Source organism: Aquarana catesbeiana, linkage group LG07 (assembly GCF_042186555.1).
Source record: "Aquarana catesbeiana isolate 2022-GZ linkage group LG07, ASM4218655v1, whole genome shotgun sequence".
NCBI lineage: Eukaryota > Metazoa > Chordata > Amphibia > Anura > Ranidae > Aquarana > Aquarana catesbeiana.
Window position 1 is genome coordinate 239,704,660 of NC_133330.1, and position 19,457 is coordinate 239,724,116.

The following is a 19,457-nucleotide window of genomic DNA, read 5'->3' on the forward strand; positions in this document are numbered from 1 at the left end:
TAACCTTTCTTCCTCCATAGTTTCCCCTCATTTAAATCATGTGGAAAAAGGTATACATTTCTCTGCAAAGCCAGATAAGCTGACATCATGCAGACCACACCAAACAAACACTTTGATCAGGGGGCAGATAATTACTGTAGCATGGGTTTCTTTCATCTGAGTGCAAATAAGCATGAAATTTATGGCAATTCTTGATCTCATTATAACTCAACTAGGAAAAGCATATCAAAAAATATTTCATGCAAATACTATTTAATAAAGACTGAACCTTGACAAAGGAATGAATCGGAGCACAACATCAGTACATATTCTGAACTCTATAATCATGTAGAAATGGAATGTGCAGACGTACCTGCTTGTATTTTGTCCTGATCGCCCGGCCTCATCAATTTCCAGCCCTCCGTGTGCCGTACAGCATAAAAAGACTGGACCAGGAAGCTCCACAGCTTATCACGCAGAGCTTGGATCTTGCACGTAAAAACCTATGTTCAAGCAACAAATCAGCAGCTGTTCAGCAGAACATTTCCATGGCAACCAGTCATTATATTCCTCACTCTCAGAATCGACTTACTCCCTAAGCTTTGTCAGTGATGTCATCACACAGACAGTATGACTGCCTACTGGAGGGAGCATTACGAATGGCTTTCAGTTCTGCAGCATTAGATTATACAGGCAGCATGGATATGAAGCTGCTTTGTGACAGACGGTGGAAACGCCATCTTAAACACACTGGCTTCTTCTCTGATGTCAATCTACCGGCTGCCTGCAAAGTCAAATACTCCTGGGAGCAACTATGAATGTGATTATGCCGTCAGCTCTTCTGTTTGTTTCGTGTATGTTATTACAGGTTCGCCCACTACGCCTTCTCATCATATTTGCATAGTAACTAATTAAACAGAGCTCGCTTTCAAAGTAGCACTTAAATCTCCAAAAGAATACTTTTTTTTTAAAAAACAGCATTTCACAAAGCAGCCCACTTTTTTTGTTATTTTATCATACAAGCAGGCAACTGAATATTAAAGTCAGGTAAATGTTACACATGTAGGTCATGTGATTTAATATGATCATTGCGCAGCAAGAGTGTCTTGTTCTAATGGTCTTTCATAAATCCCTTAATCTCTTTATTATGGGAGGCTTTGGTCTGTTGTAGCGATTTGTTACAATGCAGCAGGGCAGAAGTGGTTAACTGCAGAACTATTTACCACGTCTCTGCAGAGCCGGCAGCAATCTAGTCATGCAGGATGCTTAAAGGGAAAGCCTTCCATCACCTAGCTTACAGAAAACAGGAAGGTATCCATCTCTTGAGAATAGTTAGCAGTTTAGCAATCTAGCAAAGAACAGGTGACTCATTGCAGATGAGTGTATTCTATATTATGGTAATATTGTATGATGTAGAAGGATATTGCTTACTCAGATGTGTTTGCCTCAAGAAGTTGAAAATATTTTTGAAATGAGAAAACAGATTGTTTTTATTATTTAGTTTAGATATGCAACAATATCAAAAAATAAATTGTTTTTTTCAGACTGCCTAACGTGATTATTCTCAAGATCAGCTGTGACGGTTTTATTAATGGACACAACCTGCAGTGCCTTCCTCATGGCTGCAGCTTGTCATACATTATCTGCTGTTAGATTTGTCTGCATTGCAGTCTGTGCTGTACAAAGACATCTGTTAGCCGTGCCATTCAAATGACACTGTACAAAAAACTATTTGTGATTTAGTAAAGGGATGCCTGTTTTGGCCTAGTGGTGACAGAGGACATGTAGGGACTGAGGACCAAAGTATTAAATCAGTCATTACATCATTAGCTAATGGAATGCAAAGGTTGATAGCCATGTTGGATGAACAATTTTGACTCCCTACGCAATTGTAAGTCGGAAGCCACGCGTTGTGTTCAGGCAGTCCATTAATTTATATGGTCTGACAATGCACCACAATGGACTAAAAATCACACCTATACTAAATCTTCCAATGGAGCGCACCAAAATGCACGGTAGAGTACTACCATGTGAACTGCAACACAGATGCACTGAAACTGTGTTTTACTACATTTAGGTGCCATTTAAAATAAATGGCACCAAAACACACAGTATTGCAATAGTGCACGGTATAGCATGGTGTAAAACTGGTCTATCCTTCTGAAGGGCAGTATTGCATTATTTTCTCTCCTGAAATGCTGTAGTACCTTTATTTATTCTTACAGGGGCGTAATTATACATAATAGGGCCAGACCCATAATTTCCGGGCATCTTAAAAAAAAAAAATCCACAGCTCTAAAATGCTATAATGGCATTAAAAATCTTTAAGAAACTGAATGCATTTTCACATACCAAAAGAAAAAAAAAAAAAAAGCCAATCTGTACCATTTTTTTGCCCAGGTGCAAGAGGCCTTACACACACACGTATAAAACATAAAACAAACAAACTACCTTACAAAAATGATCAGAAGCACAAATTTAGAGTCAGTGTAAAATAGCAAACTGCACCACAGTTGCTGCCATTCTGGACCTAGCACAGACGGGGGAGCTGGTTGAAAGTCTCAGCCAACTTATCATGAAACTCTGTACACAGGCCACTATATTAATGGATGTATCCCCTATGGACAACAGTTATATTCTCTACAAGCTGCCAGAATATCACACTTGAAGGGTAAGTGGCCATAGGAAAAATGTAGGAAACTAAAACTAAACTACCAACTTGGAAGTAAAGTTGTCATTTCCATGTTCATTAACCACTTCCCTCCCAGCCACTGCACATATACGACCGGCTGGGCGCTTCCTCCTTCTGAGTGGACGTTCAGGAACGTCCCTCAGAAGGAGGGGGACCGCGCGCACGCGCATTACCTTGCAGCGGCGCGATCCCGATGCGCTCATGTCACCCTGACACGGCGCATCTCCGATCGGCCCTCCTGATCACATGACGGCTGTGTCCAATCAGAGCCGTCATGTAATGTAAATAGAGAGCTGGTTGCTAGGCGATCGACTCTCTTCTCCTCACACGGAAGTCGTCAGTGAGGAGAGGAGAGCAGATTGCTGCAGCCAGCCGGTGATCAGTGAGCATGAGCTGTTTTTACAGCTTTGTACAAACTGATCACCGGCCCAGTGTCCCCACACACATGTCCCCTCACAGTAAAAACACCTGTCCCCACATACGCAACGCTAAAATCATATGTCCCAATGATCATCTGCACACATATGTCCGTGATCACACAAACCAATTATTATACACTTTTTTTTTACCAAAGACATCTAGCAGAATACATTTTGGCTTAAATTTATGACAAAGTTAGATTTTATTGTATTTTTTTTAAATTTCCACTCTTTTTTCGCTTATATCGCAAAAAATAAAAAAAGTTGATTTGTGAATAAATACCACCAAAAGAAAGCTCTACTTGTGTGAACAAAATGATAAAAATTTAATTTGGGTACAGTGTTGCATGACCGTGCAATTCTTATTGAAATTGCAAGAGCGCTGAAAGCTGAAAATTGGCCTGGAAAGGAAGGGGGTGAAAGTGCCCAGTATTGTAGTGGTTAAAGAAGTCTCATCAGAAGGCAATAAAAGGCAGGTTAAATTCAACAGGGGTCGATGTGCACATAGCACTTGTCCCCATTAAAATTAGTGCTGTGGTTTGGATAGCTAGGCCCTCCAATCCCCATCCAACAATGCTGGACAAAGGAGATGGGCATCTGACTGCACAGAGCACAGGAGGCAGTGCAGACACAGAGCCTGCACAGCCCCTGCCTCCTCCAAATGCTACAGACAGAACATCTGCAGCCCTCCTTTCTATGCATCGGTGTGCCTCCTGTGCACCATTTGTACAAATAAAAGGCTAAGCCCGCAACGTCCCACAGACCCTTCTCATTCTGTAGCCAAGCTTCCTCTGCTACTATTAAAAGACAGAGCCTGCAATCTCCCCAGCTAGTTCAGAGGGGAGGGGACTCCAGTAGTACATGGCGGTGAATGGGGAGGGGGCTGTGGGAGGTTGTAGACTCAACCTTTTATTTGTAACAAATGAAGCAGAGGAGACACCAGGATTCATGGCAAGGAACACCCATAACTTGGGCTTCTGCCTGGGATGGAGCTACAGCCAGCACAGACAGTAATAAAAAATAGAATTTTATTTCCAAACCACAGCACAAGTTTTAATGGGGATAAGGGCAATGGTACACAGGGTACCCTGGGATATTTCCAGCTGCAGTGAGTTCTTCTTTAAGGTCCTGTTTATCTACCGATTGATATTTGTCCTGAAGACTAGGGAAACTCACAGGGCCCAGTGCGAGAACAAGTTCTGGCACTTGGCTCCACTAAAGTACCTCACTGGGGGGGGGTGCTAGCATTGGGCACCCAGGATACATGCCCTGCATCTTCTGTGGGGTGAGCCTGTATCCGCAATCATCCCTCTGCAGAAGCTGGCATCTCATTTTTGGTTGCCTGTCAAAAGAATACATTTCGGAGCCAAGAGAAGCTTCCCCTAGGTTCCTCCTCAGCTCTGTCATGTATCATGACACAACAGGAGGAGGAGCTTGGAAGGAGGGAGACAATAATCTGGAGGGTGGGGGTGCAGCTAACAAAGATTTGTGCTAGTGGTGAAGGATTTCATCTTGGAAGAGTGATTGAAGGGTGGGGGGATATTTTGTGCTGTGTGTACATCCAATCCTCCACTGCAATTGTGCAGCGAGGGGGGTATTTGTGCTAGAAGTGGGGATTTGTGCTAAAAAAGTGGGAGATTTGTGCTGGGAGGGGGATTTGGAGGGCAGGGGTCAGGATTTGTGCTGGTAGCGGAAGAGAGGAAATTTCTGTTGGGAGAAAGGATTGAGGTGAGCATGCAGATTAGTGCTGTATTTTATTTGGAGTGGGGAAGTATTGATTTTTGCTGAAAGAGTGAAATAAATTGGGGAGGGGGATTTTGGACTCTTGACCCCTACACTGTGCTTTACACATACCGGACTCCTGACCCCTACTATGTATTACACACTTCTACACTCTGCATTCTGTGCATTATTTACTCCTGACCCCTGCTCTGTTTGTTATGTACTCCCAAACCCAACACTGACTGCAGCACTCTGCATTACGCACCCCTGACCTCTGCACTCTGTTATGTATTCCTAGTCTGAACTCACTGCAGTACTCCTGGCCCTTGCACTCTGCCTTACAGACTCCTGCACTATATACACACACACACACACGACATTACATACTTATCATCAAAGTGTTCACTGTCTTAACAGTTGCTGGTTGCTAAGCAGTCCCTGACTATTTTAATGAAGTTCTTCTTTAAGGTAGGCTCTCTGTATATTTTGCATAATTAGCAATTACCTGGTTGATCCTGCCATTTTCAAGGGCTTTCCTATTATCTGTGCTATAACAGCCAATCCACTGGCTGTTGCGTTGCCACTCTAATTGCACATGCTTCACCAGTACCCATGAGGAAGCAATCCACTGCCTAATTAACCCTCTGAAAGCAACCCCACATGACTATTTTGTTGGCTTGAGGGGCAGCTTCAGCACGTTGGGTGACAATGCCTCACTTGCAGGGCTTCTTCCCACTATCTGCCTATCTGTGACACACTGCAAGGGTTGAGGGCATTTACCCAAGAGTGATTGGCAGCAGCAATTTGCTATTGTAAAAGAATGGAGATCACTGCTGCAGTGTTATCTGCAGGTAGTTCCTACAGTGGTGCTGGCAGCCCCATCTTCCAGTGCAGTTAGGAGCAACCTCTAGATGTCACGGGACAAGGGTACATGGCACTGAATAAAGCCAACTGGGACAATTATATTGATTTGTCTTAAAGGATTATGTTTTTTTTTAAATGCTGCATTGGCTGACCATCCATATAAAAATAGTTTTAAAGGGTTTTGGGACACCTTAATTACTAGTTTATTAAAAACAAATATATCATTTAAAACCCCTAAAAACTACAGTCAAGAAAAAGGCCAGTTCCGATGACTTTTCTTTTGATATGCACTTGGGAGGGGTTCAGTCTACAGCGCAGAACTTGCATGCTACTGATGTAAACACTGCCAGCAGGCTACCATGTGTCGATCACAGGGTTCTCACCTGTAAGATCATGACACAAGTATGGCAATAAAACCTGAAGTATACACCAGAGTGCAGCTTGTGATCCCCACTTTCCAGTATTGGAAGCGGTAACATGCTTTAAGTTTGGTTCTGTTGCAAGTGCACTAATATGGCTACAATCACCTCAAGCATAGCAAGTACAAAAATAATACTTTCCTTTTCATGCATGGAGGGAATTCTTAAACAGTCACAATGACCAAAAGCAGTTTAACAAAGGGGTGGACAACAGCCACTGAGAGGTACAACAGATGGAGATAATTCTACAAAAGTGTATCTGAAGGAATCGATGCCCGAATCTAGACTGGATGAAGCAAGGGCTAAGTGAAATATGGAATTGTCACCATTAAGACAAGGGCACCGAGGATCAACCTAGTGGTCCAGACCAGGACAGATAGCCACCAATAGGGGGAACTGCTACTTTATGGAATTGTCGGTCTCAACCAGCAAAAGTGAAGGGACAACCAAACATCCACCAAAATGGTTACAATGGTCAGTTTTTATTCATGTACAACCTTTATACCAAAAAGGAAAACAAAACAAAAAAAAAAACCTTTGCTGTAACTGCCTATAACGTATTAGCTGGAGTTCAGCTTCCTTTTCTTAGTCTAGTCCATCTAAAAACTACCCTGTCCCCACACTGACATTGCTTCATCCAGAATGCAGACACCCTAAAACAGGAAGTGTGTTACTAGCAGGATCACCAGGTAAAATAATGGGAAAAAAGCCAAAAAAAAAAAAAAACACAAAATGCAGCAACCACATCTATGGATTGGTAAGCTGCAATATATTACATTTTTATTTTTCGAAGTATTGCTGCTAGAGTTGCACCGACACAATTAACGGTATTGGTGCCGATATTATGCATTTGCATGAGTACTTGTACTCATGCAAATACTCCAATACCAAAACAGATACCTGCAGTGAGGTGCGATTTGAGCCCATACAAAAGGAACTGGCTCAAGTCACACTGCAAAGAACTGCATGTAAATCACATGCAGGAATGTGAATTAAACAGGAATGCGGTGAGATTCTTGTCCAAATCACATGCAGTTTCCTGCACTGCTCCTGTGTGAACCAAGTGCCTTTAGTTTCTCAGAGTCTTGTTTTGGTTCTTAACCACCGGGCCATAGCCGAATGACGGCTACAGCACGGCTTGAGAACTCTGGGAGGGCATACACTGACGTCCTCCCAGAATCGCGCGCACACACGGGAGTATCCGTGACCGGCGGGTCCGCATCATGGTAAATATCCGCTGACAGCGGCCGTTTACCACGTGATTTCACGGAGCGATCACTTGTAAACAAACCGGTGTCACGTCTGGTTCCTCTCTCCCCTCTCTGTACCAGTGTTAATTTCATCAACTAAAACATTTTAGTCGACTAAATGAATACTATTTTAGTTGACTAAAATATGACTAAAACGAAAACAATTGAGATGACTAAAACTAAAATGGCATTTTAGTCAAAAGACTAAAATGGGACTAAAACTAAAATGGCATTTTAGGCAAAAGACTAAGACTAAAACTAAATTTAAATTTGACTTCAAAATTAACACTGGTCTGTAGTGCAGGTTCATACCTCAATACCATAAATAATAGCATATTCGATTTTTTACTCCAGCAGTATATAATGAGTTTGGAAATTGTGGAGAAATGTTAACTAATGCAATACAATTTTATTACACCCATTCGATTTTTAGTAGATTAAAATGTACTGGAGATGTAGTCGACTAAATACGACTAAAACTAAAACAATTGCAGAAGACTAAAATGGGACTAAAACTAAACTATCGGTACAGTGTGAGCAGAGAGGGGAGAGATTAGGTGCAGCAGCGCTGTGGGCTGGATCTGTAGTGCCCACAGCAGCCTCATCCAGCCATCCATACTCAGCCACCCCTCTCATACTTATCCAGCCATCCATCGATGCTCTGCCATCCCTCTGTCATACTCATCCAGCCATACTCCGCAATACTCATCCATCCATGCTCAACCATCCATACCCAACCGTACCCAGCCATCCCATCCATGCTCAGTCATCCCATCCATACTCAGCCATCCACATTTATGGCTCAACCATGCTCAGCCATCCCAATTCATGGCTCATCCATTCCCATTCATGCTCATCCATGCCACATCAGTTCTCATCCATGCCACTACAGTGCCTCACAAAAGTGTATTAGGTAGTCAAATTAGATTTGAAATGTATGCCCCTAGAACACCTGGCGGTGCTCCCTGCATGTTGGGCCTCTGTATGTGGCCTGGCTGTGGAAAAGTCTCCGACATGTGGTATTGCCGTACTCGGGAGGAGTAGGAGAATCTATTTTGGGGTGTAATTTTTGGTATGTACATGCTATGTGTTAGAAATATTGTATAAATGAACAATTTTTTTTTTTTTTTTTTTTTTTTTTTACACAAAAAGGAAGCGTTTTCATTTTCTTTCCACATTTCCCAAAAACTTGTAGAAAAAAAAAATTACATGTTCAAAAGACACATTATGCCTCAGATTATACGTTAGGGTGTTTTCATTCCAAAATGGGGTCATTTTTGGGGCGTTTCCATTGTTCTGGTGCACCAGGGCGTTCAAAAGTGTAGGAGGTAGTCAAGAAATTGTATGTGTAATTTATGCTCCTAGAACGTCTGAAGGTGCTCCCTCAATGTTGGGCCTCTATATGTGGCCAGGCTGTGTAAAAGTCTCACACATGTGGCATCGCCGTACTCATTCATATGGGTACAGTGTTGCATTGTCATTAAAAATGTGAGCGCACCGAAAGCTGAAAATCGGTCTGGTTAGGAAGGGGGTTTAAATGCCCAGTGGATAAGTGGTTAAACACAGCCACTCGATTGTCAAGACACTTCACATATATTTCTGTCATTTTGCGACACTCCTGAGCCGCTTCTCTGGAATCAACATAGGATATGAAATTAAAAAAGGAAACAAAGACAGAGAAGGAAAAGACTTCCACTGCCATATGAGCGCTGTGTAGCCTGGGCTTACACAGAAGCGGTGTGGAAAACCGCATGCGATTTGGACAGGAATTGCACCAGATTCCTGTTCAAAGCATATGCAATTTTTTTTGCAGTTCGATTTGAGCCCATCCATTTTGAATGGGCTCAAATCGCACCGCGCAGTATCGGTAATTGGTATCGGTGAGTACTTGAGCAAAAGTAACGGTACTCACACTTAAACAGGTATCGGGCATCCCTAATTGCCGCTATAAAATCTTACCTGCTGCTGAACATGCCAAGTTCCCCTCAATACAGAGTCTAAATACCAGTTTTAGGTTTTTTTTTTTAGTCCATACCAGCAAATTCTTTAGATTTTAAGCCCTGGTGAAGGGGATGATAAGTGGTCACTGAAATGCGTTGGCTGTAGCACCTAATATACGTTTGGAATAAATCCTAATTTTGGAACCCTTTAGCGAATAGGGACAGGCTAGCTACAGCACATCATGGACTTAGGGGAATCAATCAACCATGACAGAGGGGTGTTCTAGGAGGCTGCATCTGGGCCTTGTCCAGGGCTTTAACCTAAAAGCCAAACAAACGACAACGCCCACGAGTGCCTGCTCCTGCCCCTAACCACCACTGCCTGCTCCTAACCATCACTGTGCTTGGGATCAATCAAGTAAGGTGCCCCACCCGTCACCTTGGTTTAGCCAAAAGACCCTCTCAGAGAAAGCAATGGGCACCTTTCCCCATGCTTACTTAGAAGGTTCTGGTGCCAGAGGAACCGGAGTCTACCTCCTGTAATGCTGTCATGCCCTCCATTGCTCCTCTTGTCCACCACAGCCTCTGCTGGGTCTCCACTGGCTCCTGGATGTTCCGACCGCCGCGGCCACGAGACCGGAACCTTGTCTCCGGGCGCCCCCTGATGCTGTCACTCCGCCGGAAGCCACATCACTTCCTGAACCAGCTTGGAGCGCAGTTACTCCCACATCCTCCTCCTGAGCGGAAACCAGCCTCCTGCACTTTGAGCCCAGAACTGCCAGGTGAATAGGTGTCCTAAGCAGACGCGGCCAGCCAGATGGGCGCCGCCCACCTGTTGGGCGCAGAGGCCATGGGCGGGCCGATGGAGCATCTACAACACTAGAGGAGACCTGGGCCACAGCGTGACGAGCGTCGCGATAGAGCTGCGACATGCTACAGGGGTCCTGCTTTCCCCGAGCTATGGCAGCGGTGGGACTCGCAGTCCTACTTCTCCCTGGATGAACAGAGGGACGCGCAGGCAGAGAAGGTAACATCAGGGGCTCACCCAGGATAGCCCTGAGACACGGAGCTCCCCCTAAGGTTCCTACGTGCTCCCTTCCCGTCCAGCAGGAAACACAAAAAACAGAAGGAGGCGGCCTGGAGGACCATCTGTAAAGTTTGGGTGAACATGTTTCCTATCCAGGAGGGAGGAACCCTATGTCTCAGAGGCTTTCCTGGAAGATGAAAGGAGAAAAACCTGTTCACAGTGCTCACGTGCTTAAGCTGAAATTTACACATACACCTAAGGTTGGCCATACATTATACAATTTTCTTCTTCAATCTTCCTTTAGATCTACCAAAATCACATAATATGGAGGGTCAAACCTAAACACTTTCAATTTGTATGCAAATTAGGCAGGCCTTTGCACTACATGGTTTAAGGTAAATCTAAGGGAAATTGAAAAAGAAAATTGTATAATGTAAGGCCAAGATACAAATCTTTAAAAAAATGTATAATCCCATCTCTGACCATATATGTGGCTGCAAGGATCAAAATTAAGGGGTGGTGTATTGTTTGTTGGGAGTGCGGGGTGTCTGGCAGGAGCAGACCTGTAACCCTTTTGCTGCTAGAGATTTGTTTTTACCTTCCATGATATACAGTTGTGCTCATAAGTTTACATGCCCTACCAGAATTTATGATTTCTTGGCCATTTTTTAAAGAATACGAATGACAACACAAAAACATTTCTTTCATTCATGGTTAGCGTTTGGCTGAAGCCATTTCTTATCAACTGTGTTTACTCTTTAAATCATAATAACAGAAACTACCCAAATGACCCCTGATCAAAAGTTTACATACCCCAGTTATTAATACCGTGTATTGCCCTCTTTAACATCAATGACAGCTTGAAATCTTTTGTGGTATTTGTGGATGAGGCGCTTTATCTTCTCAGATGGTAAAGCTGCTCATTCCTCTTGGCAAAAAGCCTCCAGTTCCTGTAAATTCTTGGGCTGTCTTGCATGAACTGCACGTTTGAGATCTCCCCAGAGTAGCTCAATGATACTGAAGTCAGGAGACTGAGATGGCCACTCCAGAACCTTCACTTTATTCTGCTGTAGCCAATGACAGGTTGACTTGGCCTTGTGTTTTGTATCATTGTCATGTTGGAATGTCCAAGTACGTCCCATGCACAGCTTCCTGGCTGATGAATGCAAATGTTCCTCCAGTATTTTTTGATAATGTACTGCAGTCATCTTGTCAACAATTTTGACCAAATTTCCTGTGCCTTTGTAGTTCACACATCCCCAAAACATCAGCGATCCACCTCCGTACCTTTCATCATAGGCCCTTGACTCCTTTCCAAAAAGCTCCATTTTGGTCTCATCACTCCAAATTACTTTGTGCCAGAATGTTTAAGGCTCGTCTCTGTGCCGTTTGGCGTATTGTAAGTGGGATACTTTGTGGCATTTGTGTAGTAATGGCTTTCTTCTAGCGACATGACCATGCAGCCTATCTTTCTTCAAGTGCCTCCTTAATGTGCATCTTGAAACAGCCACACCTGTATTTCAGAGTCCTGTATTTCACCTGAAGTTACTTGTGGGTTTTTCTTTGCATCCCAAACAATTTTCCTGGCAGTTGTGGCTGAAATTTTAGTCGGTCTACCTGACCGTGGTTTGGTTTCAACAGAACCACTCATTTTCCACTTCCACTTGAGTTTGAACACTGCTGATTGGCATTCTCAATTCCTTATATATTATAATATGTTTTTATATCCCTTTACAGTTCAACTACCTTTTACCGCAGATCCTTTGACAATTCTTTTGCTTTCCCCATGACTCAGAATCCAGAAATGTCAGTGCACCACTGGATGAAAGATGCAAGGGTCTGTCAGGAGTCCAGAAACTCATTGACCTTTTATACACACACACACACACACACACACACACTAATTACAAGCAAACAAATGACAGGATGGTTACCTTTAATAGCCATTCAAACCCCTTTGTGTCAACTTGTGTGCATGTTATCAGGCCAAAATCACCAGGGTATGTAAACTTTTGATCAGGGTCATTTGGGTAGTTTCTGTTGCCATTATAATTTAAAAAGAGTAAACACAGATGATAATAAATGGCTTCAGCCAAACACTAACCATGCGTGAAAGAAAAATTTTTGTGTTATCATTCATATTTTCTGAAAAATGGCCAAGAAATCATAAATTCTGCCAGGGTATGTAAATTTAGGAACACAACTGTATGTACATTTTAGGCCTGCACATTACTTAACCAACCCCCTTCCCCTTCAATATATATTGTCCAAAAGTGGAGACCCTGTAGAATAAAATGGTGGCAGTTTTTTTTTTTTTTGTCACACAGTATAAGCCAACCGTTTATCAAGCCCAGGTTTTTTGTAAAAATATACAAATTCATTTTGGTGCAAATAAACACAATACAATACACATTTTTTTTTCTGGTAAAATAGGAGATCATGCCGCATCAAGTAAAAAGCCACTGAAATGGCAATACCTAAAATTGACCAGTAGCAATCCTTCAAAATGCCTTATAGCTTATCACTTTGGAGTTAATAGTACATTAATGCCCTAAAATTTTGCTCACACTGGCATTTGGGCCAATAGGAAATATGTCTGGCACAAATGTGGCTTCTGTATATATTCCGCTGTCATACGCTCTAGTCTACACCCAAGGCAGAGAAATGGTTAAAGTGTTTGTAAATCCTAACAGCGAACTTCCCTTATTTTCTCTTTTGTTCTGTTTAATATACCATTGGAAATATTGGGGTGCATTTATTATGCACTTTGCAAGTGCAGTTGCACTCATTTTCCCCACAGCTTAATGAATGAGGTAAAGCTCAACTGATTTCCACTGCCCAATCATGTGAAAGCAAACACGTTTTTTTTTTTTTCCCTTGCATGTGATTGGGTATTCTTTACTCTTTTTTGGAACGCAAAAAAAATGTGTTCAGAAGCTGAGTTTACAGGCATTTCAAGCACCAAACATGGCTAAACGCGGTAACTCGCGTTTAGCTGCATTTCGTTTACAGGCGTTTTCATTTTTGGCTATTTAAAAAAAAAAAATTCTATTTTTTTAAAAACGCTTCGAAACGCAAACGTGGCAAAACGCGGCTAAACGCGGCAAAACCGACGTTTTAAACGTCGGTTATTATCTGTCAAATTAAATAGTTCAGGAGAGGTTGTAAGAACGTCCTGTGTACGTGAAGCCTTAGTCCAGAAAATGTGTGTTGTTACCCCACAACATGACTATGTCGCCAAGTGCATTTTTGGCAGACCAAAAAGTGTCCTCCTATACTTGCAGGGTTTCGAAAGGGATAACAGAAAAAAAAAAAAAAAAAAAAAAAAGGGGGGCAAATTTGGATGCATGCCTTGGCATAGGTCTTTAATACAAAAGTTAAATAACCCCAAAGCATAATAGTTTTTCTTTTAAATCAACAAGCTTTCTTTCAAGATTGTCACTGGTGGCTGAGAAAGTTAACCATTTCCCCCACAAGGCAATCCTGCACAGAAACCCTACTCTATAATACTCAGGAAACAATAGTATAGATTTTGTTTCCCTTATGACCCAACAGGATTAGCTTCGCTGATACTTTAAATAATTTAAAAGTTATAAAGGCATTTTAGGAACATTTGTGCAATTCATTGTGCCATTGTAAATACACAGAGGGAGAACCCACTGAAAGATTCCATTTCACTGTTCTGTAATCAGTGCTGATGGGTGAATAAATCACTCAAACATCAGATCTGTAACTGTATCATGTACTGATTAAAAGGCATTACCCAGAGGAGAACATTTATACACAGCTTTCTATAAAATCTAGAAATGTAAGGGCTCAGGGATACTCACCATTTCATTTTCCATTGCCAACCTTAATAACTCATCCAGAGCCATATACAGAGAAGAGCAGTTTTCAAATGAAATGCTTTTTTCTATTTCATTAAAAATATGTTCTAAGAGATATGGCCGGCTGCTCATCCCCTGGGCCTAAAAAGGGTGAGAAGAAATGCATTGCTGTTAGTTTATTTCCGATGACAGAGATTTAATACACCTGAGACAAATACCAGCAAGTTTCTGGGAACAGAATTACTCTTTCAGCTCAAACTTTACCAGAAAAATTAAGCAGAGTACCTACTAAGTCTGCGAGTGCTGGCTGGGCACTAATTACTTGCTGTAATTCCACAAGGGATACTTTCCCAGCAACCAATTAGTTTTCAGCCTATGATAGTGACTTTAGTGAGAAGGTGATTTGCTGATTGTTTGCTAGGAGTTGCAAGGATTTTGCATTGCCTTATTAAGGCAAAGTGCGGTAACTCAAACTAATTATACTATACTGGCTTGACTGCATTAAACTGCTGAACCCATAATAAACTAAAATGTGATTGATGGCAGAAATCACTGCCAAATCAAACATGGGATAACAAGGTTACAGAAGTTTTCCACAGTACAAAGTTTTTGTCTACATGCAGCCCCCTGATGTTTCTTGGAGGGGGAAGTCCACTCTCAGGACCCCTGCCTGCTGAGGAGAGACCACATAGCATGAGCATATTCCACATGGTCTAGTCAATATAGGCACACAGCTGGTCCAGGCTCTGTGTGTCTAATAATGTTGGGATCCAGCCAGATGCCTGACCGGCAGCTGGTACAGCCTCTCAGTGTGCTGCCGAGAGCCTGAACCAGCCAGTCTCACCCTCTCCATAGTCTGGTGCTCCAATGATTGCTGGAGGGGCAGAGCACAGAGCAGTGACCGAGTCACCACTCTATACTCAGAGCAGTACCAAGCACTGATCAATCATCAGCCTTTGATCTCTCATTTTTTGGTGTAGAGCGGGGGGGGGGAGATGGGGGAGAGACAACATTGAATAAATGCTACAGCTATCTAGGCAAGTATGTATTGCATGCTTGTTTTTGTTATTTTTTATTCCCGCACTTCTTTTAAGAAGTTTTTCTTTAAAGCCCTGATCCAGGCTTCACTACCTTTTGAGTCAATGACCCTAAACAGACAAATGAAGGCTAATTTTATTTTTTTTAAATTCACGGTCTGTATACCTATTCTGTGTCTGCACCTCTGTAGGTAGGGAGAGCCCAAAAATCCACAACCTTCATAAACAAGCCAGCTATGGCAGCTTCCATATTTCTATCCTCACACCAAAAATATTTCTTCAGTCAGTCATTTTCCTCAGACTAGTGAGCCTGTTGAAGGTGGTAATTTGCCATCAGCAGGATCACTAAGGCCCCTTTCACACTGGGGCGGTGGGGGCGTCGGCGGTACAACAGCGCTATTTTTAGCGCTGCTGTACCGTCGTTCTTGCAGCTGTATTCGGCTGCTAGCGGTGCGGTTTTAACCCCCGCTGGCGGCCGAAAAAGGGTTAAAATCCCTCGTACAGCGCGGCTATAGCCGCGGTATTGCCGCGCTGTCCCATTGATTTCAATGGGCAGGAGCGGTGAATACACCGCTCCTTCACCGCTCCAAAGAAGCGGTTTGCAGGACTTTTTTCACCGCCCTCGGGCTTTCACACTGAACAAACAGCGGAGGCTGTTTAGGGGCGGTCTGCAGGCGGTATTTTTAGCGCAATACCGCCTGCAAACCGCCCCAGTGTGAAAGGGGTCTAAATCATATGCTAATCTGCTTCTAAAGCATTGTGTCAGTCCAGTCAGCGAGGAAGCCATGTTGTAAGAACATTAGTGGAACAGAGGCTTTCCTAGCAAAACTGTGGCTGGCAACTATCCTTCAATGAATAGTTCACTAGTGAGACATGGGCCTCAGGTGTTTCACACTGCTTGTGCCCGGTTTCATTTCACTCAAATAGGAAACCAAAAGGTTTATAAAGCAATGGCAAAACATTAGTCATAGAAGGCCTTGCTGTGTTTTGCACCTTAGGCTAAATTCACAATGGTATTAAAAGCAGGCGTTTGAGACGCCTTAAAAACGCACCTCAAACACCTATGCAAATGATACAATGGACAGCACATAGTGCTGTTCACATTAGCAAAAATAGGATTTTTATAACAGCTTGCCTGTAAAATCCTTTTCTTTGAAGTACATCACGGGACACAGAGCCATAGTAGTTACTATGTGGGTTATAGGCCGCCTTCAGGTGATGGACACTGGCACGCCCTAAATTAAAAAGTGCACTCCCTATATAACCCCTCCCACTGGTGGGAGTAGTTTTGTAGCAAAGCAATACACGTGTATACTAAAGAAGGGAGGGACCTCTGTGTCCCATGATGTACTTCAAAGAAAAGGATTTTAGGATTTTACAGGTAAGCTGTTATAAAAGTCCTATTTTCTTATCGTACATCATGGGACACAGAGCCATAGTAGTTACTATGTGGGATGTCCCATAGTAATGCCAACTGAAAGTAGGGAGACACAAAAGTAGGGCACCAAGAGACTAGAGGACTCATACTGCTGCCTGCAGTACACTGCGCCCAAAGGCGATATCCTCATGATCTTTTACATCTACTTATTAGAATCTGGTAAATATATGGACTGAAGACCAAGTTGCAGCCTTGCAGATCTGAGCCATGAAGGCTTGGTGATGCACTGCCCAAGAAGCACTAACAGCCCTGTAGAAGTGCGTTTTAATATGAACAATCACTTGACGAATCCATTTAGAAATAGATTTTGACACTGCCTGTCTTCTTTTAGGACCGTCTGACAACACAAACAAACATCTGTTTTATGAATCTGAGTGGACACTTTTAATAGACTTAGACCGCTCTCACCACATCATCAAGAGAACGTAGTGATCTTTCTTCCACAGAACGAGGTTCTGGAAAAAATTAAAGCAGAACAATATCCTGGTTTAAATGAAAAACCGATACTACCTTTGGTAGGAATTCAGGATGAGGCCGCAATACAACCTCATCCTTATGAATAAACCAATATGGCTCTTTACAAGAAAGAGCAGGCAACTCTAATACTCTTACTGTAGAAGATACGGCAACCAAGAAAATAATTTTTCCTCGTCAAGAATATCTTGTATTGGCTCAAAAGGCTGATTCTGTAAAGCCGACAGGACTAAATTTAAGTCCCAAGGGTTCAGGGGTGACCTGACTGGAGTAGTAATCTGCGTTACCCTCTGAATAAAGTTTTGAACCAGAGAGTGTGAAGCAAGTGGTCGTTGAAAAAAAAACACAGACAGCCGACATCTGGCCTTAATAGGATTAGAAATGAAGCTGGCCTTGAGTACTATCTGTAGGAATTCAAGGACCCTACCTATGACATTTTTCTTGGGGTGCCAACCCCTGGTTTCACACCAGGAGACATATGCCTTCCAGATGCTATAGTATATGACTCCGGAGGCCGGCTTCCTAGTATTAACTAAGTAGAAACTACTGAAGCCAACAGCCCGCGATCTTTTAGAATGTGGGTCTCAATAGCCAAACCGCTAAATTTAGCGTTTGTAAGGTAGGATGGAATACCGGACCTTGCGAGAGAAGGTCTGGCCATAGTGGTAGGGTCCAAGGGACCCCTATCGCCTTTTTTACGATCTCGGCAAACCAAGATCTCCTGGGCCACAAGAATCACCTCCTTCCCTTCTTGCTTGATCCTGCGCATAGATCAGTGAAAAACTGATCCTACGGAAAAACCAAGGAATCTGTTCCGTATGCCATCGGATCCCTTGTCCTTGACACAAAGTTGTCGATCCTGTTGTTGAACCTGGACGCAAACAGATCAACGTCCAGAACTCCCCATTTTTGGCATAATGACAGAAAGATGTCGAGGAGAAGGGACCATTCTCCCGGGAACAATTGTTGGCGACTCCTAGTTCACCTGCCAATTCCCTATCCCTGGAATGAAAATTGCTGATAGGCAAGGAATGTTGTTTTGCCAAGACAGAATATGATTCACCTCACTCTGGGCTGCACGACTTCTCGTGCCCCCTTGGTGATTGATATAGGCCACAGCTGTGGCATTGTCAGATTGGACCTTGACAGGACAATTCTGTAGTCTGAGCGGTCAGGCCTCCAGGGCCAGGCGTACTGCCCGAATATCTAGAATATTGATGGGCAAGGTCATCTCTGATTTGGACCATTTCCCTTGGACAGATGCTTCTTCCAGGACTGCTCCTCAACCCAGAAGGCTGACATCTGTTGTTACCTTCCAGGTATCTAGTAGAAAGGATTTTCCTTTTTGAAGATTGTTGGATATCAACCACCAATTGAGGCTCTGATGCACTTTGAGGAATAAACGCATTGGGAAGTCCAGAGCTTGGACCTTCTTGTTGATAGGATACTGTTTTGCAGCAGTCTTGAATGAAACTGCGCATAAGAAACGGCTTCGAAAGAAGCCACCATCTTTCCCAACAATTTCATGCAAAGTCGAATAGAAGGATTCTTCTTTGTTTTGATCAACCGAATCAGTTCCCTTATGGAACTATTCCTTTCCTGGGGCAAAAACACCCTCTTCTGAGCTGTAGCTATGATCAGCCCCAAGTATTGCAATCTCCTTGATTGTTTTAAGGAGGATTTTTCTAGGTTGAGAATCCAACCTAGGTATTCCAGGTAGCTGACTGTGGTGACCAAACTTTGGTTTTAAGCGGGCTACCGATTGATCTATCAAGAGAAGATCATCTAAGTAGGCCAGTCTCGTTATACCTTGAGCCCCTAACCTGGTTAAAGGAGGAGCCAGGACCTTTGTAAACACTCGAGGTGCAATAGCTAGACCGAAGGCAGAGCTACAAACTGGAAATTAAGATTTTCTACCTTGAAGCGTAGAAATTTCTGGTGAGCGGGGAAAATCGGCACATGGAGAAAGCATCCTTGATGTCGATAGACGCCAGAAGTTCTCCTCCTTCTAGGATGGAGACTACTGATCGGGATGGACTCCATGCGAAAAGAACGGTATTCAAAACTGGTTTAGATCTTTGAGATCTAAAATGGGTCTGACATCCCCGTTAGGTTTTGGAACCGTGAAAAGGTTTGAATAAAAACCCTTATCCTTGACCACCGATATCACTCTTTGAGACAAGGGATGATCCAAAGCTAGAAAGAGAGACTTCTTTTTCACTGGATCTCTGGGAACGTTTGATCTGAGAAAACGAGGAGACAACAACCCTCGAAACTCTAGTTTGTAACCTAGAGAAATTGAGGAAGCCACCCATCTGTCTTGACATTGTTACTGCCAGACCCTTGAAAACTGTAGAAGCCCTCCCCCC

The 19,457-nt window shown here is 43.0% G+C and overlaps 1 protein-coding gene across 2 annotated transcripts in view; it reads right to left on the bottom strand.

The window, feature by feature from the left end:
• BTBD8 (BTB domain containing 8) overlaps nucleotides 1–19,457 on the bottom strand; it is a 159,775-nt gene that overhangs the window by 38,339 nt on the left and 101,979 nt on the right. For both annotated transcript variants that reach the window (XM_073593149.1, XM_073593150.1), the window contains 2 exons: nucleotides 14,143–14,280; nucleotides 353–482 (listed from right to left, as the gene is read on the bottom strand). In XM_073593149.1, the coding sequence (XP_073449250.1) occupies nucleotides 353–482; nucleotides 14,143–14,280 (268 nt within the window). The remainder of the gene's footprint in view (nucleotides 1–352; nucleotides 483–14,142; nucleotides 14,281–19,457) is intronic.